General features: G+C 46.5%; 2 protein-coding genes across 5 annotated transcripts in view; both read left to right on the plus strand.

Moving 5' to 3' along the window:
* LOC104142389 (complement receptor type 1) overlaps positions 1-24,593 on the plus strand; it is a 53,990-nt gene that overhangs the window by 11,001 nt on the left and 18,396 nt on the right. The window contains exons 16-32 of the mRNA XM_068917860.1: positions 9,157-9,345; positions 9,874-10,065; positions 10,811-10,910; positions 12,485-12,669; positions 13,204-13,398; positions 13,606-13,665; positions 13,789-13,917; positions 14,043-14,225; positions 14,567-14,756; positions 18,069-18,252; positions 19,732-20,137; positions 20,338-20,529; positions 21,848-22,039; positions 22,304-22,400; positions 22,889-22,978; positions 23,090-23,175; positions 23,628-23,822. Of these exons, the coding sequence (XP_068773961.1) occupies positions 9,157-9,345; positions 9,874-10,065; positions 10,811-10,910; positions 12,485-12,669; positions 13,204-13,398; positions 13,606-13,665; positions 13,789-13,917; positions 14,043-14,225; positions 14,567-14,756; positions 18,069-18,252; positions 19,732-20,137; positions 20,338-20,529; positions 21,848-22,039; positions 22,304-22,400; positions 22,889-22,978; positions 23,090-23,175; positions 23,628-23,822 (2,865 nt within the window). The remainder of the gene's footprint in view (positions 1-9,156; positions 9,346-9,873; positions 10,066-10,810; positions 10,911-12,484; positions 12,670-13,203; positions 13,399-13,605; positions 13,666-13,788; positions 13,918-14,042; positions 14,226-14,566; positions 14,757-18,068; positions 18,253-19,731; positions 20,138-20,337; positions 20,530-21,847; positions 22,040-22,303; positions 22,401-22,888; positions 22,979-23,089; positions 23,176-23,627; positions 23,823-24,593) is intronic.
* LOC138062115 (C4b-binding protein alpha chain-like) lies at positions 1,110-10,910 on the plus strand. Of its 4 annotated transcripts, XM_068918292.1 has the most exons (13): positions 1,110-1,363; positions 1,575-1,775; positions 2,271-2,474; positions 2,587-2,775; positions 3,054-3,230; positions 3,876-4,055; positions 4,563-4,745; positions 5,033-5,221; positions 5,546-5,725; positions 6,334-6,533; positions 6,785-6,947; positions 7,237-8,930; positions 9,157-10,910. In XM_068918292.1, exons 1-11 carry the CDS (start codon positions 1,288-1,290, stop codon positions 6,941-6,943), a joined length of 1,938 nt encoding a protein of 645 aa, XP_068774393.1. In that variant the 5' UTR covers positions 1,110-1,287; the 3' UTR covers positions 6,944-6,947; positions 7,237-8,930; positions 9,157-10,910. The 4 variants fall into 4 exon arrangements, with proteins under 4 accessions (XP_068774393.1, XP_068774392.1, XP_068774394.1 ...); XM_068918291.1 differs by having other exon boundaries at positions 6,785-8,930; XM_068918293.1 differs by lacking the exon at positions 1,575-1,775 and having other exon boundaries at positions 1,112-1,363; positions 6,785-8,930.

Raw genomic sequence — 24,593 nt, forward strand, 5'->3', positions numbered from 1 at the left:
TATGTGTATTTTACTGAGCACTGCACAAATAGAAAGGAACCAGACCAAAAGTAAATTTTTGTCTGAGTCCCACTACAGACAGGAACAGACATTGTAAGAATCACCAGTCCATACTCACCCCACAACTGATGTACATATTTAACTATAATCCCATCTAATCTATTGGCATTCTGTTCGTGTAACGTTTACATCCATTGTTGTGAACAAGCATTTAATTGCCTTGTTAGCTGTCACCTTAAGAGCAGGTAGAATGAAGAGATCATCAAAGCCTGTTTTTTAGCAAAACAAAAATGCCAGGTTTTCTTCCCAAGCAGGACAGATCTATCTCTGGGACTCCCGACAGTGGCACTCGCTGCATTTTTGTGTATGCTCACTTGCACCAAAAGCAGTTGTTGGAAATAAAACTGTAAAGAAAGAAGGGGCTAAATTATTTATTCGATGTCCAGTAAAGGGGAACTGTCCTGTTAACCTACATCTTGTGATCAAGCATATATTTCTTCAGTGCATGATTATAATAAAACTGTAATTCTAGTTAGAGCCGTGTCCTGTTTTTAATAATTCTGTCCTATTTGTAGTAAAGAAAGGAGGTATTTCAGTAATTGTTGCTTGATTAGACATAGAGAGCTCCTGTTTCCTGAGCCAGCGTGCTGCCGCGGCAGGGCTCCCAAGTGTGCCATACGCTATGTGTTCGTGCAGCACCCCTCCTGGCATTCATGGGCCCCGGGTGAAAAGGCGATGTGAATCAGCAGCACTTGTAAGTGGCCCTCTGTGTTCAGAAATGAGGAAAAGGATGGTGTGGTGGAGCAGGTCTCGCTATAAAATAGCTGTATTTCTCACAGTCCCCACACTGGAAACGTGGCAGAGCACATTCCCTTCCCACGGTACCTCCTAGCTGGAGGGGTCTCCAGAAAGGCAGTGCCAGGAGCACCTGCTGTGGAGGAGCTTGCCATGTGTGTGTGCATCTTGCGGGTCCCCCACCGGGAAACCACGCTGGATTACAGTTTGCTGAAGCTGCCCAGTCCACTGGAAAGAGGCAAAGCATCTCCCATCACTGTGCTAGCTGTGGCTGCATCTGCCACATCCGGCATAGGGCAGGAGGAACAGCGTGGCTCCCGGGTGTTTCTCGTCTGGCCCATCCTCAGCTTCCTACAGCTATTTCCCTTTTCCCCGACGTGTTGTGGCTGGCTTCTCGACAGTGCCACGCTCGCTTTGAGGAGAGACTATTGTCTTCCCAGACAGCACAGTCAGTGCTACCACTGCTCTTCAGCCGGGAATGCTCCTGGCACCATGAAGATATTTTCTTGCTGGGCCTGGCAGCTCCTGGGAGCGGTGGTGCTTGTGCTGGAACCAGCTGGGAGTCTTGGTGAGTGTCACTCCCTTACTCATTTTCCTTGCTTCTGTGGCTCAGCTTTGCATATTTATCAAATATTTAATAATTGGACTAGTAAAATTCAGTGGGAGACTATTCCTCTGACTTAAATCGTTGCTGACTTCTTCTTGTGTCTGATGATGTGTTCTTGTAAGGACGATCTGAGCTCAGTGGCTGCTGCTAATTGTGCCTTTCTCCCCCTCAGCTCCCCATCTAGGTACTTGCAAAGAGCCACCCAAAATTCCCAATGCTTTCCAAAAGTCCTACGTAGGGGCATTGATTCCTGCTGGGACCGTCGTTAAGTACGGCTGCCTCAGAGGCTATGAGCTCATGCCAGGAACATCCCCAGGACAGGTCACTTGCCTGCAAAACTTCACATGGTCTGAAGTTCAGAACTTCTGTCAGAGTAAGTGTATTAGCCTCTGACTTAATTAGCTTTGCTGGAGCTGAGAATTTGTTGCCAGTATTGGAGGATGTCCCTGTGGTCCATGGCTCGAGATGAGGATTGTGGTAAGAGAGTCATTTAGTCAGCCAGTTAACAGTTTTTATCATCATTTAATTAAAAGGGTCCCAGTTAACAACTTAAGTGCTATCAGGAACAAGCGCTGAGGCAGCCTGTAGAAATCTTGAAAGTGACTGGCAAATTAGTTGTCACGCATCCTGTGGGCTGGCTTCAGTTCATCAGAATTAGAAAGCTGCTCCCTAAAGACTGTAAAAAGAGGAATAAATGGCAGTTTCTGCCTGAAAGTTGACACTTTCTTTAACAACAGGCCTTTTCAAAAACCTTTGTAATGTGCAAAATATTCCCCCCCACCACCATCTCTGCTGTAAAGTGAATCTGCTGCCCCCAGCTGTTAGCACTATGTTTTACACCTTTTTAAAAAAAATTTGTGTTTCTCAGAAGTTCGTTGTCCCAATCCAAACATTACTAATGGAGTGCAGATACCTAAGCCAAGACCTGGAGAAAATGCGTATGAGTACGGAGACACTGTTTCCATTGAATGCAATCCTGGGTATGGCATCAAAGGCAACATCAACAGCTCTGCCCTGATTTGGTGCAGGTATGATGGGAGCTGGGATGCTGCTGTACCAGTGTGTGAACCAGGTTTGTTTTTAACAGAGATGCCCTGTGGCTTAGTGACTGGCTAACTGTTCTAAGGCATAAGGAAATCCCAGTGATATTTGCCCTCAATTTAGTTTTCTCTCTGTTACTGCAGTTTGTGACCAGCCCCAGAATATTTCTCACGGGAGACACAATGGCTGGACAAAGAAGAAGTTTTTTGTTGGGGCATCGGTGATGTACATGTGTGACAGAGGTTACACAGTTGTTGGAGAGCCTCTTATTTATTGTAAAGCTGGAGATGGGGTGCCTGCAAACTGGAGTCACCCTATCCCTGAGTGTACAGGTGAGTAGTGCTGCAACCCACTAGAGCAACGAGTACTAGGAAAGGGCAGAAACAATGTTTGATTGAGTGCAATGGAAACACTACAGCTTTAAAGTCCTACAGATGATGGGTTCTCAAGCACACTTAGTGATCCCCAATCTCTTTGCCTCTGTTGCTGCATTTGTTAAACTGATTAGTCTTCTCTTACTCATCTGACGGAGGTGCAGTGACAATTGGTCCCCATGCCTGTATTCAGTAAGAATGCCCCTGAAAAGTCCTATTTGTTTGGTGATCCACAGAGGTTCAGTGTCCAGCCCCAGATATCGAACACGGAAGACTGAAGTCTGCACAGAACTTCACCTACAAGAGCACGGTCACAGTCGAATGCGATGCTGGCTACGTCCCCGTGGGTGTGACCACCATTCAGTGCCAGGACAATGGCAGATGGCACCCGCGGGAGCCCACTTGTGTCCTGGGTACACACAAATCTCTTTTCTCCTTACTTTGTCTCCCACATGTAATTGCGTATTTTTATTACATTGTCAGCAGTGACGTATGCTTTCTCTTGATGCTAGATTGTGTATGGTGACATAAGGTGTTTGGGGAGCATGTGCAGTGTTTGCAGGCTAGCTATTAGTGGGTGTGGGTGGGCATTACAATTAGCTGTACTATCTGAAATTTGATGACAGAATACCCTTCTGCTGCTTCATCAACCTTTGGGTAACACTGCAGGTATCTTCAATGAATTACTGCAATTCAGCCCTCCATATCTATGAGTCAAGAGTCACTCAAGTGAGGCAAGGGAAATCTTTGAAGAGAAAATTACTAGAGGATACATCTGATGTGATGGAGAAATGTTATAAAATAAGGACTTTTATTAGATTCGCTGCATCATCTGGAGAATTTTTCATCATCATTTTTTCCATTTGGTTCAGGTCATTCCCTCATATCCCATAGCAATGCTCAGGGATTCCTTCTGGGTTTTATAGCCTCGCAGTTGCCATGCTAAGGATAAGCTGGGTTTCAGCAAAGGCAGGACTTGAGCTTCATCCCCAGTGGGTCTGTGGGTAGTGATCTTACAGCCAACCGAGTGTTTCTGTGTTCCTTGCTCTGGCACCCAGGTCGCTGCCCCTACCCTCCTGCTGTTGATCACACAGACCGAAACCCTCAGCGGGACTTTCCAGTAGGTACAACTGTAACCTACTTCTGCAGATCTGGATACACTTTGCTCCCAGAAGTTTCTCCAAAAACTACTTGTCTTAAAAATTTCACGTGGTCCAAAATCCCAAAGCTTTGCCAGAGTAAGTATTCCATTTTCTCTGCTTTGCCAGGAGAGCATTAGTTAAGTGATGTAGAATAGCACATTAAATGTTTACAAAATACAAACCAGTGATGCTTTGCCATAAGGACTTTATTTAGCCGTGTTTTGGTTCTCAATAATAATAGTTTTGCTGTTCAAAGGGTAGCATGACTGAAAAGAAATATCTGAAACTCATGCTAATTTTTAGTTGTTTTAAACAACGATGCAGTGATGCATCTAGTAATGTATGGTCCCTTCAGTACGATCTATAGCTAATCACGGGGTTCAGACCATTCCGCCTTCCAGGAGGAATGTTTGTTATCATGTAATTGCAGTCTCTTAATGTGCCCGATCTGGTTAGAGACATCTGACAGTACTAATAGGCAGCCTGGCAGATTCTCTTGGTTAACAAGTCATTGCCATGGAAAACATTTCTATTGTGAATGTGTGTTATTATCATTTCCTGACATAAACCATAAAAATTATTTGTTTTGCTGGTGTTTCTCAGAGGTTCACTGTCCAAACCCAGCTATTAACCATGGGAAAGAGATCAGTATCAGGAAAGTGGAATATACCTTTGGGGACCGTGTGGAATTTCAGTGTGATCTTGGCTATGTGCTCAAAGGCAGTCAGAGGATTCAGTGTTGGTCTGATGGGATGTGGCGACCTCCAGTACCGTACTGTGATATGGGTATGTATGAATGAGATGAGTTTTGCTGATACTGAGAAGAATTGTGTCACTGCAGAGCACAGAAACAGCAGTGAGAAAGTCAGATGACCTTAGCAGACTTGGGGCCAAACCTACCAAGAAGCAAAAAAGACTTTAAAGAGAACCTACCTAAGTGTAAATTTCAAGAGCTAATTTTAAGTATAAACTTCAAGAACTGGTTTCTCCTGTAACTTCATTGGATTTCTCAGTGTCCCTAACTGAATGAGAAGATCTTAATTTTTTTTTTTTTTCCCTCTTTTCACTTATAGTCTGTGGCCCACCTCCAAAAATCAACAGTGGCCGGCACTCTGGCTTGAAAACAGAGCACTTCCCCTACGGATCCGAAGTAACATACAGATGCGCAGAGGGTTTGTCCCTCATTGGGGAGTCCTCCATTTACTGCACGTCTGACGACGGGGTAAACCTGATGTGGAGCGGACCTGCCCCAGAGTGCAAAGGTGTGATTCGTTTCCCTTGTACGAGGTCAGATTCGAGTCCAGACCTAGGTGCAATATTAGGTCTAAGCACAAGAGGGTTAGCAGTGAGCAGGGCTACCTGGAGGTCCCGCAGTCTCCTGCAGTCTGCTTTGCAGACGTGACCGCTCCAGATTGGAAGGTGACCCATATGGAAATTGGGACTGTGGTTCTTATACATGGAAGGCCAGAAAGGGGTCAGGAAGAGTTAGCACGCCCCACCTAATCTTGATGGTCTACGATCACCACTGTCACTGGAGGAAGGCCGGCAACCAGATTAACACAAAGGCCTCTGTTTTCTTTCCTCAGTGGTTCGATGTCCAAAGCCAGTAATTGACAATGGCAGGATGACTACACAAAGGCATACGTTTCCGTACGGGGTGGCCGTGCGATTTTCTTGTAACGAAGGCTACGTGCTACACGGCAGTAACGAGAGTCGGTGCCTGGGTGACAGCGCCTGGCATCCTCCTCTGCCGACCTGTCAGCCAGGTGGGTATCAGCAGTGAGCCAGGCCAGCAGCCTGCTGCAGCAGTGCCTGCAGATGCCAAGGGATTGCTCCATGTGGGCAGAGGAGAGGAATTTGCAGAGAAATCGGGGTGTAACGTTGCATAGGTTGTTTATGCTCCAGGCTCCTTGGTGTCTTCCCCTCTCAGCAAAAGAAAGGAACGTCTAAAAGCTGATGCTTAACAGGCAGTAGCTGAATTTTTTTCAACAGTTAAGTGTGAAGGAGGTCTTAGCATATGTCAGGAGAGACCATCCTTGCTGACTCTCTTTTTTAATGGGTAGAAAAGGCCTGACTGACAAATATAACTAACTGACAAATATAAATCTGTAAATTCTTGCATATGGATTCCTTAATTGAAACACTGCCAGTAAACAGCAAATATGTAATAACTCTCAAGTGCCATTCTGACCTTCACCATCCCTTCCTGGAACAGCTTGAGGAAGTAACCGTTTGCTTTAATACGTTGGTTTCACAGGTCTACAGATTTAAGTTCACCTGTACTGACTCAGTCTTCACAAGTTTCATGATTTCTTTTTCTAAGTAATCATAATTCTCTTGCTGAATTGCCTTCTATTGTGTGTTTTCCTTTCAGTTCTGTGCCCAGAACTGCAAGTCAAAAATGGAAAGTTGATTGGAACTTGGGATGGTAACATGCGGTACAGGACAAATGCAACTCTTACTTTCGAATGCCTTCATGGATACCACTTTTCAGGTGATGGAGACATGTCTTTAGCAGACTCTTGGACAGTCACGTGCTTAGCTGATGGCAACTGGACACAGCTGCCCAAGTGTGTAAGTATCATAGTTTGGCTGAGCTTCTGTAAGAATGCTGCCTGATTTCTAACATGCAAAATAACTGCTTCAACTTAAAAGCTTTTGCTTCATTTCAATGATGGGGGACACAGCTGCATTAGGCAGCTGTATAGCAAACTGGATAGAAGCTTAGCCTTGGATCTAGAGAGTGTGTGGATCCCTATCCACTGTACTGCAATTACACATGCCTTTTTCCTCATTTTTGTTTGTATTGTTTTACTTTTTAACAGAAAAAACAAGACAATGCTGCTATATGTGAAGAGGTTGATGATATTAAAGCAGCCTTTGAATGTGGTGTGCCTATAGCGGAAATGAAAACTCTGCTGGAAATACAAAAACTGTTTCTGGAGATTCAGAAACTAAAGGTGGAACTAGGAAACTTGCAGTGAATGAGTGAGTCCTGTAACGTGGGCTATAAGAAATCACCTTTCCTTTGGATGCAGTTCATATAGTCACCGTGTCTATAAGAAGGCTCTTAGTGACTTTATGGTTCACGCTTACATAGATATAGCCACAGAATATTAACCAATGTATGCAAGATCACTTTTGGTCATGCTAGATGCCATAGAGCTAGAGCACAGACCTACAGAGCTACAGCATAGAGGATTTCTTGCTCTTTTCTTTAAATAAGTCAGGCTTCATTCCCGACTTACTAAACTTGCTGTTTGACATTATGTTTTAGGAATCATAGTAAGAAGTTAAACTGAGCTGCTTTGTTCCACTGAATGAACTGTGCCAAGGCAAGAGAAGCTGGACTGAACTATGCGAAAACAAACTTTTAGCTGATAAAGGTTTCTGGCTGTGATGTAGTTTTCTCTCTGGTGGTTTACACGTGTGCCTCACCCTCTGCCTGTCTTGCACTTCTAAGCATTTTAATCTACCTGAATTCAGCCTATCATAACATTGATATATTTTATCTATCCAGAAATAGCAATTAATTGACTATTTAACTACATGTTTTCTATTAATCTAGTTTAAGGGCAATTACACAGAAGAACTGCATCTGTAAAGACTTGTAAAGCTTATTCTCTTATCCTTAGATTTAAAAGAGGCAACAGGTTTCTATCTCAGCACTGTACTTGTCAGATATCTGTGCTGATATCGCTTTCCGTTTTGCTATGTCTGCAAGCAAATGCTGAGAACAGATGTTGTAATTTTAAATGTAGAGAACCAGACAGCTAAGATTTTTCTCACTGTCCAATAAACAACAATCGCTTTGTGCACTTCTGTGATGAGGCAGTTAATTCCATGCAGGATTACAATAAAGGTCAAGGTGCAATTGTGCATGTCTCATAACTCTGTCATGTTGGCTGTAAACTAGGAAGGTTTCCAGCGTGGTCAAATGGTCATTTGGATTAAGAGCGAGGAACGGGCAGCCCAGGTAACTGCTTCATGGGCGAGGGGACGTGGTAATGAAAGCCCCCCCTGTGAGGACGGCCCTGGCTCTCCCCGCGCCAGGAGGATGAGCAGTGCTGCGCTCTCTTCTGCTGAGACACCGTGTTCGCTCTTCTGTGTTGTACGCACCTGTGATTACCAAGCAGAAAGTGCCTTGTCTCCCTATGCAATGTGAGCAATCTGCAAGCACAGGTAAGAGTGGGGTGTTACATCCTGCTGCGTTTCTGAGGTGACTGTGCTAGAGTACTCGTGGCTGACGTCAGGTGGGACATGCCAGCATGCAGATGTATTCACTCACACCCGTTCTTAATTACAAATGAGTCAGGCAGTTAGGGAAAAAAAAAACAGAGAAAAAGAGTGACCCTTTTTTATTTTTCATTTGAATCACCCTGGATTACTGAAGATCTGTGCTGCATTACCTGCCAGCAAATGACTCGTATGCCCTTTGCTACTTCGGATACGACTTGGGGCAGGAGGATGTTCTTTTCCACCCTGGTGCTGTCCATTTTTAGTAAATCTGTGCTAGTTAGCACTTGCTGCCAGTCTTAGATCCAATAAAAGGGTTGAGTTAATGCCAGGGACCTGTACTCCTTCATGTTGGGCAGGAGGACCTGGAGATGTTGCCCAGGTCTGCCGATATGGCAGCTTCCCCGTCACCCCGGCTGGCCCCAGCTCTGCTCCAGTGTCTCTGCGGGAGCTCGTCAGCTCCATGTGTGCTCTGGGAAGCGTTCCACCACGCTGGAGGCTTGGTGGAGTCGCTGCAACGCTGCATCTCCTCCCAGGCTCGGAAATAGCCTCTCAGAGCTAACAGTGCGTGGCAGAAGGGCAAGGAAACTGCTGCGATGAAGCCGCAAGAACGGGGTCGGGGGAAGCACCAAGTTGGTACAAGCGGCCATGCACCCACGGCTGTGACGCAGGGGGCTCGCTGCCCCGCACTGCTCCTGGGGCTGCTGGGGCTCTTACACCTGCCTGCTGCTGCTGGTGAGTTCAGATGTGCAGCATGTGTGGGATGGACACGGGAGGCCTCCCCAGCTCCCCCTGGCTGCCCGGCCTGAGCTGGGCAGGGTGAGGGGGCCACCTCCAGGCACCGTTCCTGGTGCTCCCGCAGATCCAGCCCTGCTCGGGCAGGGGTCCTTTGGGAGTGAAGGCAGCTGGGGGAGGGCAGGGAATGGGGCCATCACCCAAAGAGCTTTTCTTCTGCCTGCAGGTGACTGTGGGCCTCCACCCCGCATGACCCATGCCAAGCCGTCTGGCACCAACCTCACCGGCAGCTTCCCCATTGGATCCAAGGTCACGTATACGTGCCTTGAGGGCACCATCAAAGTCCCTGGGAGGTCGGACACTGTGCAGTGCCTGCCTGGTCCTCACTGGTCGGAGCTGCCGGAGCTCTGTGACCGTAAATACTTCCTTTCTCTGAACCAAAGTTCCCTTCTCTGGCTCTTGCTTCGCTTAAAGCTTCTGCCCGTTGTGGTGGCAGTTCTGCAATGGCACTCTCCATCCTGGCAAGGTACAAAAAGGTTTCCTTTAGCTGCCGTTCATGAGACCTGCTGATGGGTGCTGGATCCAGACCAGACATCAGCAGGGTAAGTCAAGCTGGAGCCCGCGGTGCTTGCGCGTCCTCTCTGCCCTGGCTGGCAGATGCTCGCTTTGGAGAGAGCTGCCTCGTACACCATGCTTCTAGCATATCCCACGAGTCCTGGTCTCCTGTTAACAGCTTCTCCCTGTGCACTTAACGCATCTTGATCTGGGCCTTGCAACAGCTCTGTCCAGCAGAGCAACAGCCCGGTAAGAAAACAGAGGTCACCTGCTATGCACTCGGGAGCTTTCCAAGAGCACCGCAGCGAGAGCGCTGCTGCCCTCACAAGCTTTGTTGGTGTCCCTCGAGATGGCCAGCTCTTCCAGGCTGGCTTTCCTTGCCCACCAGGCAGCTGTGCTACCCCCATGAGCCTGCGCTTCGCTGCCCTCTCTGAGAAGGACCAGTTGAGGAATATCTACCCTGTTGGGATCACCGTGAGCTACCTCTGCCGCCCCGGCTACGAGAACCTCACGGAGAGCTCTCCCACCAGCACGTGCCTAGAAAATTTAACATGGTCGCAAGCTCCTGAGTTATGCAAGAGTGAGTATCCCTGTCCCTGCTCAGGCTCTGTCTGTCGATAAGCACCTGTTGAATTCAGGGCCCGCAGGTTACTCCAGCCCGCGTGTGCTTCAGTTTAGTCTGAAATATAGCCAGGTTACTATCACTCCAACAGCTGCATTTTTAATATAAATATGTAATATCAAGGCATATCCACCTAATTTTAAGGCTTAAAAAGCAGAAGTATCAATAGATTGTCTTGTGTGGGGGGGTGTCTGTGGGTGTGTGTTGGCACAGCACAACAGATCTGTTTGGATTTTCATGTTAGGGAACATGTTCACATCTGGATGCAGCATGTGCCCAGTGCAAATGCCAATTTGTAGGGAGTCCAGTGTTGAGCTTCAAAATGGAGATAAATCATATTTCTTAGTGAAATCTGTAAGTTGTTAGGACTGATGATGTGGCCACAGCACATTTTTCACAACTGGGTAGCCTACCTGTCAGACTATCGAGATGAAAATATCTCTGCCAATATCTTTCTCTGCAACCCTGCGAGAGCCCTACCGCTGTCAGCTGTGAGCGTCCAGCCCTGGCTGGGACTTGCACCTTCACCCCAAGCTGTGATCCCGGCAGCTGCCTTTCATTAGCTCTGCTGTGACGCGTGCGAACAGAAACGCTTCGTTACCTTCGGGTGTAACCTCGTACATCCGTGTCCTGTGTGAGCCTCTGTTATTTTTCCATCACAGCAACGGATGCGACTGCTAACACTGGCCTTGTTGTCTCTCAGAGAAATCCTGCGGCGACCCCGGGGTGCTGCCCCGGGGCAGAGCTGTGATTCTGACAGACGTTCTGTTCGGCGCAAGGGTGAACTTGTTCTGTGAGGACGGGTGAGTCGGGGGCCGCCTTTGGGGTCAGCGCGCTGAACTCCCGTATACAAACGCTGGTGCTGGAGCATAAACCCTGGCCTGACCTTACAAAGCGTTTAGGGCTAGCACAGTGAACAGATGGATATGGGCTGGGCTGCTATTTTGCAATATGTTCCCCCATGCAGGGTTGCTTCAAGTGAAGAGCTTGTGACTAAGGCACAGCTGGAGGGAGGGGACCAGGATCTGAATTTACAATGCCCTTTTCCTTCAGGTACCATCCAGAGGAAGTATAACTACCCTAGAATATCTATCCCAACAGGGCTTGTTGTACCAGCAGTTTATAACTACAGATTTCAAAATTGGATACCTAAAATATTACTGGAACTTAGAACTGAATTTTATTCAACTGGCCTTTGAGGGCGGAAGTCTGTATCCTACCCTATGCTTTTGCATGATGTCTTATCTGTTGTAGTGTCAGTACTGCCTGCACATCAGTTCTCAGCATTAAGTTGGACACATCAGAAAGTGAATCAATTACCTTCATGGTTTCTTGAGGTATGTGTTTAGCCAGCCACGCGAGCAAGGGTCTACCCTGTTGGAAACCTGTGGTTCCCAAACCATAACTGGGATTCAGAGAACAAGATATCTATTGCATCGTAAAAAGTGTGGGGGGGAATTTTAAAATTTTGAACCATTAACCGGTTAAGTTTGTTGGATGTTCTCAAGCTAGAGAAAATGAAGCACACTTTCCACCCATCAGTGATCTGACTCATACTTTCTGCCTGCTTTCAATCAGTCAGGGCACACATGCAGTAAAAGACAGTGATTTGCAAAATTATACCCTTAAATTTCTGACTAGTATTCCTCCCTCCTGGGTAGGAACTAACTGGCATCATCTAGCTGCTTCTGCCTGTTTTTACAGACGTTTCAAATATAACAGCTTTTCTTTCCAGATACTCCCTTAGAATGGTCTCTAGGGAAATGACAGCATGTCCAGCCCCTCCGTGCTTTGAAAATAAATAGCAGGGTGGAGGGATAACATTATCCACCTCAGTAGCTGTATTCAAATGATGAATTTTTAGAACAGGAGAAAGTTAAGTCAGAGATTGGGGAAGAAGTCATTCAGTGCTGCCAGGACAAGATGTGTGGGCTTCCAGTGAGCAAATCTAGTAGCCACTTCAGTGAAAATGTACAGTAATATTGCTCCTCATCCATCCCTGCTGTATGCATTGGTGCATTTAAATATTTGCAGAAATTAGCTGAGCAGGCAAGCAAGCAGTCTGCTATCTTTTGCTTTTCTGGCAAAGCTCTAGCAAAATAGCTACAACCTTGACCTAATGGCAATGCACTGGTGAGGAGAAGGCAATGAAGGACCCTGGGCTCCCTGCCCTCTGTGCTGCCTGATGTTCGTTGTGCTCTTCACCGGCCACTCACTATGACTTCTCCCATCCTCACAATGAAGGAAGTACTCCACAATGAGAGTCAAAGGAGGGAAGCACTTAAAAATAGATTAATAATGATTCTAGTCCTGAATAAGGTGAAAGATCTCCCTCGTTAGCCAGCTTCTGTCTGCACATCCGCTTGCTTTAAATTGCCTTTTCTATGCTACTAATCACACTGGTATCAGGGGAGAAAATATTGTTCTCAGTTTCTGAACAGTTGCACAAATTGCTCTTTTCTTGTACATTTTCACTTAGGTACAAATTAAGTGGGAGGCATTTCATCCAGTGTCAGCTTAAAGGAGACAACGTTGAATGGAGCAAATTTCCAACTTGTGAATGTAATGTTAATCCAGCTGTACTTTTGTCTTCTCTCTAAAAGTCCTTGCCTGCTAAAGGCTAATCTAAACCTGTCTTCATAGTTTGTTTATTTTTCTTGATGTTATGCCGAACGGGCATATTTGGCCGATTTGTCACAAACACTGCAACAGAGAAATATCCATTTTGCAACTGATACTATATTTCAGCAACTCAGTTTTGTTCCCATGAAATCAACGTATTTTTATTTCTCATGACTTAAGGTTTGCAGTGAAGGTGATGTTATGAGATTTCTAGGAATCATGAACCAGGGCATGGCAACCTGCCTGTTTATTTTTATGACATCCGGAACAAGAGGGGAAAATAACTCAGAACAGAAACACTTCAGAAACAAAAAGATGATCTAAACAACAGGCAGTGCTAGCTCCCCATCTTCAATTGTCCAAAAGGTTTATTCTTTTCAAGAGTCTTAGGAAAACTTTTAATACTTAAATATTTTGCATTTTAATTTTTAGTAAAGCTTTTAGAAATACTAATTTTAGCCTTCTTTCACGCAGTAATTACCTGCTTTCCACCTCCTCAAATTATCAATGGAAAGCATGATGGTGAAGGTGTAGCAAAATTTGCTTATAACTCAACAGTGACTTACAACTGTGATTCTGGCTTCCAACTCAGTGGAAACGTTTCCATTCGTTGTACAAGTACAGATAAAATGAGCGGAGTCTGGAGTGGAGCTGCGCCTGAATGTAAAGGTGGCTATTGTTTGAGTTTAGTGTTTATTGTGAGTTTAGTGTTTAGTATGCATGAGCTAAACATATTGTGGTTGCTTGATATAAATGTAAGTCATATTGCAATTTGAAAAAGAAAAATGCATTGATACCAAACCGAGTATGGAATGAACTGTCTGTAAAAGAACGATGTCGTGCTTTTAGCAGTTCTTACTGTTCTTTTTATCATAGAGAAAAGAACATCTGTCAAACTTGGATCAAAAGAAATGAAAAAGAGTCCTGCTCTCAAAGGTGAGCTGAAATGATTCAACATTGAATTAAGCCCCACGTTTCCAGACTTAATTAGCTGCTTTATCAGACCTCTACGAAAAAGCGCTTCAATGAATTTCATACCATGATTTTCACTCTTTTCAGATTCCTATGGCTACAGCATCCAAGCATCTAAGAAGGCTTTCAAAAAGAAAATGAAAATCAGCCTCTATAAAAAGTCACTCCAAAATACCATCTCCTTCTCTCATTCTTCTTCATTCTCCAGGGCACCAGGTCAGTCCCACCACATCTCCTGAAACTCATTTGGAGTCCAGGGGAATCTGTTATGGAACTCAATGTTTACTCCTATCCCTACAGCTGCAGCTTTCATTTTTTCACACATTTCTCTTTCATGTTAGGTAATTGTGTTACCTCAGCATTCAGATTTGTTGTACCTTTGTATAAAAGCCAGAATTACTACTACCCTGGAAGCAGCCAAAGATCTGTATGTCCCCCGAAGTACATGGGAATTTCTGGCATTCTACCCCAGGCTGACTGCTTTGAAAACCTAAAATGGTCAAAAGTTCCAGCACTTTGTGGAAGTGAGTGACTTTTTTTGTCTTGATTGACATTGCTTTCTTCTGTAAGCTTTCTTTGTGCAGTTTGTGTTTTTTACTTAGAGGGCATCTGGTTCAGAGATCAGGTTTGACTGCACTGGCCTTCTCTTAGAAATCTTTATTTTGTATGAAATGTATTATTTTTCATTTGTCAATTGTTTCTTTGCCCTTGTATTATTAGGGATGTTGTTTAACACAGTTCTTACCATATTCAAAAGCAAGAGATAATGCTATACTGTATAGCCTCAAGAGTGCTGTTTTTTTCTGTCCTTATCACGGCCACATGAAATAATAACCTAATGCTAACCTTGTTCTGTGCTAGCAAGATCATGGGCAGCCAGGAGAACCAGAACATGGCAGAAGTGCTGTTACAGCAGATTTCCAATTCGTTGCAAAGGAATATTTTACCTGTAAAATGGGTGAGTGTCAGTTGTGTTGGAAATGGTGTCTGAGTGGGAACCACAAGCATATAATCATAAGTAATGAAGCATGGCAAAATACCCGCCAGAGGATATAGCTCTAGGACTGGAGACTTGATGAAAAGCATTTCTCTGGTATGTGGGTTAAGCTAAACTTGACCATTCTTGAGCCATGTCTCTTACATTCAAAAAAAAAAAGGGGGGAGGGGATCCCGTTCTCTCACCTGTGTTGCATTAGTGAAGCCCAGGATCAGAAACGCTCTCATCCAGCTTCAGCATGGCCACGTAGCATTTTGCTTGCTGCTCTGTCATTTCTCAAAAGCGGGGCTTCTTCCATGCAATACTTCTCAGATCTGCTAGCATTGCTAGGTTGACAGTTACTGTGGACCAAAAACTCGATGTATTTCTCTAGACTATTAAACAAGGAATCAAAGAATCTCATTTACCCTGTTAAAGGAAGGTAACTGGACAGCTTTTTAGCAAGTGCATGTGTGTGCTCATGTAGGAGAGATGTGTAGGAAAGAAATTTCAGTGCTACCAGCGTATGAAAAGAGTTTCAAAGAAGGATTTTACACGCTTTAAAGGAGATGAAGCTTTGCAATGTTGGGTCCTTGGTAGTAATAAATGAAGGTTAGAAGCATCCTAGATTACACAATGTGGAAGGAAAGTGGGGAAACTTGTGTTCTATTTCTTGCCTAGAAGTTCCTACTTTGCTCTATTATATTACTTCAGAATGAACATTAATTTAAAAAAAAAAACCCTCTTGCTGTGTTTTTTTGTTCTTTTTAAAAATATTTTTATCAGTCTTGGCACTTTTTCAGGAGACTGTGTCAAATAAGCAGCTTGGCATATGATCTAAAATCAGCTACACCACGAGAAATGCCTTGTACTTCAGGGACTCAGCTCTACTCCCCCAAAATACGAGTCCTATAAAATCAGCGTGTCAATGCCAGCGGGCTGGAGCAAGTGATGTGGAGGGGGAAAAGTGGAGCAATGCCTGAAAACTTCCTCCTGTATTTGAGGGAGGAAATGGCTCGGACATTTCTGAAGCGCAGTGCTAAAATACACCCCAAAAACCAGGTGGCTTTCTCCTTCTTTGAAATTCTGGGCAAGAATCTGCAAGCAGAAAGCTTCACTCTCCTTGAAACTATGGCTAGGCTAATCTTGGTGAGAATATTTCTTTCCCTCAGACTGCTTGTATGGCCCAGGGGACACACGGTGGCAAGCGTGCGGAAAGATTTATCTGTAGCTTCGGAGCAGTTTGCGTGCTGTGGCATCTCTCCTCCAGTGACACCGTGGCAGAAGGACACCAATGGAGGAAGTGCTGAAAGGAGGCGTTTGCGGTTTACTGGTGTGACTTCAAAGACCACTGTCATGTGCTCTAAGATGCTGCTGCTTTTCCTACCATCTGACTGTAAACATAACAATGACTAAATAAGCCGTTCAGTGTCAGCCTACGTGTCTAAATATATCGTTCTCTTTCTTAAAAAAACAGCACTGTAGGCACAAACCATATAAAACCATCCCCATGTTCTGTGTGTGAAGCGCTCCACGCAACGATCATACTTGTTAGGACTCTCACACTTCGCTTTAAAACAGAGAAGTGAGATTAGATCTGTCTCACATTCACATATACCATGTATTTTTTCTAACTGTAGTATGTTTTAAAGTTCTGAGAAATTGGTTGAAAATTACTTAAGTAAGAGTTGGTTATTTTCCATAGTTGCTTCTCCCACCTGAGATTTTCTCCCTTTCAGCAGTTTCCTTCTAACACCGCAAGCACAGTTATAATTCCTAGTGATGTGATTTGACTTTTTTCAGACTCAGGGAGGGAAGGTGAAATTTCTCAGGAGCCCTTTAGGCCTTCTTGAGAATTTCTGAAGGATCTCGGTAACGTCACGATCACTTTGATTAGGAGTTTCCCCTGCCACAGATTTCCTCACTCGCTGGCACATAGACCTGCTACCATAGCAATCAACATAAACACACAGACACATGGGATGGGCTGTAGGAAAGACCCAGATATCAAACTCAGGACTTATTCTCTGCTGGGCCAAGTCACTCCCTTAACATTAGGAATTCCTCACTGTCAAAATACTAGTTCCATTGCAGATATATCCATATTAAATATCAGCATGGTTTTGCTGAAATCAAAAGATTGGCTTCCTTGCCTTGCTAAGCTATGTACTCGTTTCTTGTAGGAGATCATAGTACCTTTCATATCAAAATGAATGTAGGATCTTCACAGTTTCAATACTTTTAGCACTTTCTTTAGCAAAAGCTTGTTTTTGTATCAGCCATAAATATTGATTCTTTGCAGTTTATATTTCTGTTATTGCTACATGAAAGATAACAGCCAAGAACGGTGTGTGTATCTAGTATTTTGACTGTGCAAAATAAGTACTTCTGCTTTTCAAATAGAGGAAGCTACTCATTGTCAGAAAGCTGTAGATGATAAGCACATTGAGCGTGTGCAGGCTTCTATAACACTAACTGCTAAATATATTATCTTTCAAGTGTTGTCACACTGCAACAGACCAACCAGAAATGTCTATTTTATGTTGTTGACTGATTACAGTCTGTGTGTTCTATACCGTATACGAATTGCCTTATATTTACGTGGCATTCTGGGTTTTTCTATACATTTAAAAAAGTAGTTGTAGCGTGAAGGACAGCTCTCGAATTAGTGCGCCCGCTGTTCATTTGCATATCTTGCACTCTTTTCAGGAAGGTATCAGCACTCAGAGATATCGAAATAATGCGATAGTTAAAGCAAATGCTCAGGTTTGCTGCTCGACACATTGTTTATCGGGAGTCTTCCTTGCTTATTTATTTCCTAAGCGGCCTGCTAGGCGAGTTCAACTTGGAAGAAAACCACCCAGAGCTCAGGGCTGGCAGCGCGCAGGGATCGCTCCGGGCGCTTGCGGGAACCGGCCGGGTCACCTTGCACGCCCTCCGTCTTGTCGTCGCCAAAGGAGCGGGCGGGAGGGAGGGTGTATTTCGGTGGACGGCCAAGAGCCGCGCTGGCAGTTCCGCCCGCTGCTTTGTCTTTAGGTAGAGAAAAGCAGCGACAGACTGCGGGGATATCTCTGGCCACCGGCAGTGCAAAAGTGAATTGACAGGGGCGTTTGCAGCAGGCAAGTGCAAGATTTTGTGCTGTAGCTCACGGGAGGCATTAAAAAAGAGCTGTGGCACCCCTCTGTCTCTTAGATTTTGGGCCCTCAAATAGCAAAATGCAGTGACCCCAAAGCTGGTTTTGCTGTCACCTTAATATCGTTCTGGTTCATGCCTGGTCACGCTCGAGCGTGCGGCGGCGGTGCAGGTGGGCGATCCCGCGAGCGAGGCTCGGCTGTGGGCGCCGTTGCACTTCAGCCTTTGCCATCTGCTCGGCCCGCTTTCTTTCACGCAGCAAAGGGATGTCGGAGCAAGATAAAAACAAGTTGTCTACAGCCGAGCAGACACGGCCCCGTTATCAACAGGCTCAGCTGCCCTTTGTGCGCGTTTCCAGAGCAGCTTCTGGCGCCCGGAGGCTTCGCTGCCTGCTTGGCGCTGCTGTGGCGGCAGTGAAAGCGCTGCAAAGTTCAGCAGAAAATGTGAGCGGCAGAAACGCACAGAGACCCGGGAGGCGTGAGCCCGGGACAGTCCCCATAGGTGCAGGCATCTCGATTTCGGACAGACAGAAGGGTATGGCTGCAGGTACGAGAACAGAGTAGGCAGTTTGGAGGGGCTGCTAGAAACTTTGTTAGCAAAGCGCACACTATTGTAAGAATTCTTTGCCCAGCGCTTCTCCCTGTTTTGTTATCTTGTGTTGAGGTCAGTGCTATAATCTATCGCAGTAAAATTCCTCAGCCTGTTGTTAGCAACTTCCTTTTACATGCTAGAGTCACTGCTAAGTCTCACCTCAGTGGCCAAGTGATCTGCAAAAATACGTGACCAGGTCATTTTCCTACAGTTTGTCAATACGCTCACAAATGGTTATTTTAAAGGAATATGTAATCCAGGCTGCTTCACTCCTTGCTTAAGAAAACACATCTGTCCTCATTGCGAATGCTTTTGTTACCTGTAATCAGAGATAAACTTTATCAAAAAAGTGATATAAAGTAAAAAAAAGCAATAAAAACGGATAGAATAGCTTTGAGCTTCTCAGTGGAAATATCGCTGTTTCCTGGAAAGACAAAAGGCAGATAGAGAGGGGCAGGAAGGTCCCAGCAGGGCCGGGCGGCCCAGGGACCTCGCTGCCCATCGGTAGGCCTGTCAGTGTCTCCTCCGAAAAGCTGAGTTTCACTGGGAGTGTCACAGTGGAAATGCTGTCATCCTAACTGCTTTTTCTTTCTTTTCTTTTTTTTTTTATATGCATTAATAAAAATAGTTCAATTATCAGCTTCCCAGTGAGCCTTGCTTACAGCTTACCTCTGCCCTGACCTAGCTGTGCGTCAGTCCGAGCAGAAGGGCCCCTCTCTCCTTCCTTCTTGCAGGAAAATCTCCCTTCGAGGGGGTCTTTTTCTAGGGATGGGCAAGCGATGCCAGGAAGACGAGCCCGGCTGAGCCGGGGCTTTGCGAGCCACCAGGAGCTGCCCCACCACGAGCCGATCCCCCGGGAGCCGTCCTGTCCCCCGCCGCAGCGTGAGAGGCGAGTGATGGGGAGGGCCGGGGAGCTCCTCTGCCCCTTCCAGCTGGCCTTCACAGCCTGAGCTGGTAAGGCCCAGACGCTGTCCTCTTCAACCCCCTTCTTCTTGTTATGTTTGCAACTTGGTAACTTCGGAAATGGATGTGTCTTTACTGGCAAGGGCAGAGAAACAATTTGCAGGAGAGGCAGCGGGTGTGCGAAGGGCCCCACCGCATTTCTCTGGACGACAAGTGGGGCTTCTTTGGGAACGCACCAAAGTAACTGTGTACCTCAAACCGTTTCCACCTGCACATGAGAGAAGACTTCACAGGGTCGGAGATGAAACGGAGGAGACGGAGGTGGCCAGGGTTTCCGTGCAAACAGCCCCGAGGTGAGGCTCTGCCGTCAGCCAGGCTGCCCGCAGCTGGGCGCGCCGCGGTTGCAGCTGTTTCCTCCCGCTGCCCAGGCCGGTCAGCAGCTTCCCAGCTCCCACTCGAAATTTTTGAAAAACTGCATCATTGGGAGGAGGCGACTGCCGGGAGGGCCGGTGCCGGGCTCCGCCAGCGCCGGGGGCGGCCAGGCTGGGGCAGCCCCCGGGCGCCCGCCCGCGCCCGGGACCCCGCGGCTGCGGAACCGCCGGGCCGGGCCGGGCCGGGCCGGGCAGGGCGGCTCCCGCCAGGGGCCAGCAGCGAGGCGGAGCCCCCGCTCCCTGCCCGGCCCGACCCCGCTCCGCTCCCTGCCCGGCCCCGGGCGCTGCTCCGCCGCGATGGCCGCCGGGCGCCGCCGCCCGCTCCTGGCCGCGCCGCTGCTGCTGCCGCTGCTGCTGCCGCTGCTGCTGCTGCTGCCGCTGCTGCTGCCGCCCGCGGCCCGCGGTGAGACCCGGCTGCGCGCACCGGGCTCCGGCCCCGCACGGGGGCTGGGGGCGTGGTGGGGTGGGTAGGGGTGCGGGTGGGTGCGCGCTGCCGTGCGCGCTCTCCCGGCTGCGGGGGGCTCCGTGCGGGGTTCCGGCTGCGCCCACGGAGGGCACGCAGGCAGCGGGGGTCCTGCTAACGCCGTTTTTGTGTTGCGGCAGGTGACTGCGGGCCGTTGCCGAAGCTAAAGCACGCGGAGCCCCCGGAGCGGAGCAAGCATCAGGGAAGCTTCGCTGTTGGCTCCAAAGTAACATACAGGTGCCTCGAGGGCTTTGCTAAGCTGCCCAGCATGTCGGATACGGTAGTGTGCCTTGCCACCTCCCAGTGGTCCGACCTCCTCGCATTCTGCGGCCGTAAGTGTTTCGCTGCCCCTGGAACAGCGCTGAGAAGACGGGCTGCTGTCGCCAGGGTTTCTCGCCTCGGTGCGGGTGGCTCATCAGGCTGCTTTCCAGGCAATCTGCCCTTGTCTCTTCTTCCTCGCTCCATGTAGCCCGCTGGGTCCGCGTGGAGGCACCTGCGTGTTAATAAAAATAAATAAATAGCTTGGGGGAACGCAGGAAACAGAGAGGACGAAGAGTAGAGAAGAAGAGTTTGCAGAGCTGAGGGCTGAATTTGAAGGACTTAAGTAAGTGGGACAGTTTGGCGCTGGAGACTTGCAGAGCTCCGCGGTGAGAACTGACCGCGCTTTCCCCAATCAAACGCTGAATCTGCAGAATGGGCAAGCAGGAGAAACACTGCTCTTGTGAACAATTTCAAGGGAGCAAACTTCAACGTTTTACATGTTTTTATGTTAAGGAGCTGTCTAGGACCATTTTAAAATAATCTAGATTATCAAGTACCTTCTTAAAGAAAAAGATGTTTGTGGTATCAGTAATCTAAGGGAAGCGTGAAGAAGAAAAATATATCTTTGGTTGTATGTGCCAAATTTAATTGCAATTTAAACCTCGATTGTATTGGATAGAGTTATAATGAGTTTCAGGAAGCTGCAAGTGGTGTGAGGAAGCATTCAAAGTTTATTAGAGCAGGAGCATAGACATGTTTTAAATTTATTCTTGCGTTACACAAAAGTAGACCTGTGTCATACACCAGTTTGTGGTTTTTTTGGTGTGTTGCCTGACTAATGCAAAACAATGATTTTTGTTTCCTAACCCTAACTGGTCACATAGAGCAAAGAAAAGACGGCGGAGGGACTCTTCTGAGATTGCTGTGGGCAGGCAGGAGAGGGGCTGGACGCGCCGGGCAATATCTTGGTGTTACAAAATGGGAGAGGTCGACAGGCGAACAGGGCCGGGTAGTCTGCAGGCGATGGGGAGATCGCTCTCCTCTCATCCTGTGTGCCCTTTTTCTTTCCCTTGTTTCTTCACTGCTTCCTTTTCTCTCTCTTTACCTTATTTGTGCCATTTACTGTCTTTTGAGCTGTCCTGCAACCCCCTGTTAATTTTGCTGGAACCGAACTATAAATATCAGATGCTGTCATACCAGCTGACGCTTCTAGTTCATCGGTTACCAGCCCGGGGAGGGAAGGTATTTTGGTGTTGATTTGAAACCCTTTATTCATGTTCCTTTGCTGTGCAAATATGTACTACCACATATATTTACATATAGTAGAGCGCAAAATACTGTTATTTTCGTTTTATAGCTGTACAATTTGATTGTCTTTGTTGCTGCTAGGTAGCTGTTCTAGCCCACCACGTCTACGTTTCGCTAAAATATCAGAAGAAGATGAAACCAAGAATTTTTATGATGTTGGGATCGCTGTGAATTATATTTGTCGCCCAGGCTATGAGAACGCCACTGAAAGGGTCCTCACCAGCACTTGTCTTGAAAACTTAACATGGTCAGAAGTTCCTGAGTTATGTCGAAGTGAGTGTCTTCAGGTTGCTTTTCTTCTCCAATGGCCATCCACAGCTGACTCCTTAGGACTGTGTTTTGGGGTCCACGTTGGATTTGTATTTTAGGATTGCTTTTTCTAATGATGTTTAGCATGAAATATCATCTGGTCCAAAGTAATCAGATATCTGGTTTGACATTGCCATAAGCTCAAGCAAAATATTTCTGTGGTTTTTTTCCCCGTCCTTGTAATGTTGCACTAAGGTTGCTCTTACTTTTTTTTTTTTTTTTTTTTAGAGAAATCTTGTGGCATTCCAGCAAATCCGGAACATGGCAAAGTTGTTAAAACAGATAATCTGTTCGGTGCAAGAGCAGGTGTAATTTGTGATGATGGGTGAGTATGAAGCAAACTGCCCATGTTGATTCATAGCACTCAGTTCAGAACCGCTAGCCAGTGCTGGGACCTTAAGAACATAAAAATAGATCTAACTGGGGAATACAGTGCCTCTGAGAGCGGTTGCTGGAAGTCCAGAGGAGCAGGAGGGAAGGACTGCTGAAAAGTGAGGATCGTGATCTCTCCTTTTGAAGCTGTGGTACCGCTGTACTTGCTACACCTTGATCAGTCCTCTAATGGAAAATGCCACTGTAGCGTGTGAATGATTTGCAATTTCCATCATTCGTGAAGGCAACTTCTGCTCTTCAGAGGAATGGAAAATGCTGCATCTATCCGTACAAAAGCTTAATGCAAATATCTGGCTGAAATTTAATTTAATAGGTAGGAGGTTAGTATAACAAAACTCGGTGCGAGACCTTATGGAAGAGGAAGGTGATATTTACTTTAATCAAACTGAATTTAACTCACTCTGGCTCATTGTCTCATAGATTTCTTTCACTCACACCTGCACAGCCGCACGCTCACAAGCGCCAAGAGGAGTGTGCCCAGGTCGCCTGTCCAGGGTCACTTACTTGCATGTGAGACAGGGCGAAGAACGCAGTCTGACAAGTCCTCAGCACGTCCCTGGGGCAACTTCTTCTTGACTGGTGACAAAATACTGATTTTGGATGTGCCTTTTGCACCTGTAGGTACATACTAGCAGCAGGGTCACCTTTCATCACTTGTTTGCTGAGGGGGAACGACGTTGCCTGGAGTAAACTTCCAGCTTGTCAGGGTGAGTGAGGTTGGCATTTGTCTGGAAATACTGAATATTTCAACTCAGAAATACTCATTTTTATGTTGATTTTACCAAATTAAGTCAAGTAAGAAATAGTGGAACAGAGACAGCTGATGTGATGAAAATAGGGATTAGTCAGTAGGATTGCTGGTGCCCTCTGAAGTGGAAAAGTCTGAAATGAATAAGCAACGCCGTGGCCTTGCTGTCCCTGCAGGCTCTCTCCCTGCTACTGACCCGCATGCCTGCAGCAGAGCAGGCAGGGGGACACCTAAAAATACCTGTATGCAGAGAGTGCGGCCAGTCCTCGCGTTTCAGCCTGCTGCTTCTGAGACACAGAGGCCATGCGAGACCATACTTCAGATAGCCCCCGCATTTTCCTCTTTCAAGGCCTGGGGAAGAAGGTTTTGGTATTGTTCAATGAACGCTTTTCTATTCCTTTTTCCCCTCAGCTATTGCTTGTGCTCCACCTCCAGCTGTTCCCAATGGGAAGCACAACGGCAGCAGTACAGAGGAGTTCAGGTACAACTCAGTCGTGACTTACACATGTGACCCTGGTCTCCAGCTTACTGGAAATGAAATTCTTCGTTGTATAACTGTAAATAAGATCCATGGTGTCTGGAGCGGGCCACCTCCTGCATGCAGAAGTGAGTGGTGTTGGAGAATCTTCCTCTTGTTCTAGAGCAGTTTTTCTTGCAATGCAGTTAGTCCAAATTCCCATCTCTCAGAAAGCAGAGGTCTACTCTCTGGGCAATAAATCCCCTGGGGCTTGTTTCCAGGAGGGCAATATCAACTTACAAGAAAGTTTGTTAAAAAGTCTTGGGCTTTGAGGGAAGACAATATGCCAAGTTCTGCTGAAGAACAACCTGAGTGCAGTTGTGCACAGTTTTGTGGTTTTCACTTCAAGAGGGACAGACAATGTTTTATCTAAAAGAGTGTTTGAAATGTGTCATTAGCCGAAAGAAGGTGGGCTAAAGCTCAGGATGGTTTAATATTTATGTCTAGTAACAACTGGGGAGTAAAACCAAAAGGGACTGTAGACTCCTGCCTACCCATAAGACTTTTATTGTCACCAAGAGGTTCCTTTTGGCCCCTTTTACAGCTTTCATGTAAATCAGAGAAAGGTTTGAGTCCTTAGAAAGAAAAAATTAAAATCTGAGATCTTTGGTAAAGGATGCAGTAGTCAGAGTGGTACCTGGATCTTATGAGTTTCTCTGGGATATTTGGCAGTGATCTTGCTGGCAGTCGATAGCTTTGTCCTTTGCAAACGTGGGGCTCTTCCTTTGTCAACAGAGAAGTGACAAAATGTATGAGTTCTTTGAGATGACATTCTTGGGCACGTCTTGAGGAACAGACACAAATCCTCCTTGGCCAGCAGCATGCACTCTTGGTGCATTTCCAGATCCTCAGACCACCAT

This window comes from Struthio camelus, chromosome 24 (genome assembly GCF_040807025.1).
Source record: "Struthio camelus isolate bStrCam1 chromosome 24, bStrCam1.hap1, whole genome shotgun sequence".
Lineage (NCBI taxonomy): Eukaryota > Metazoa > Chordata > Aves > Struthioniformes > Struthionidae > Struthio > Struthio camelus.

Excerpts from the sequence above, each read along its gene's own strand:
- LOC138062115 (XM_068918291.1), top strand. The coding sequence starts at position 1,288 with ATGAAGATATTTTCTTGCTGGGCCTGGCAGCTCCTGGGAGCGGTGGTG. Across the intron at positions 1,776-2,270 it reads AGTTCAGAACTTCTGTCAGA|AAGTTCGTTGTCCCAATCCA; the intron begins GTAAGTGTATTA and ends TGTGTTTCTCAG. Across the intron at positions 2,475-2,586 it reads TGTACCAGTGTGTGAACCAG|TTTGTGACCAGCCCCAGAAT; the intron begins GTTTGTTTTTAA and ends CTGTTACTGCAG.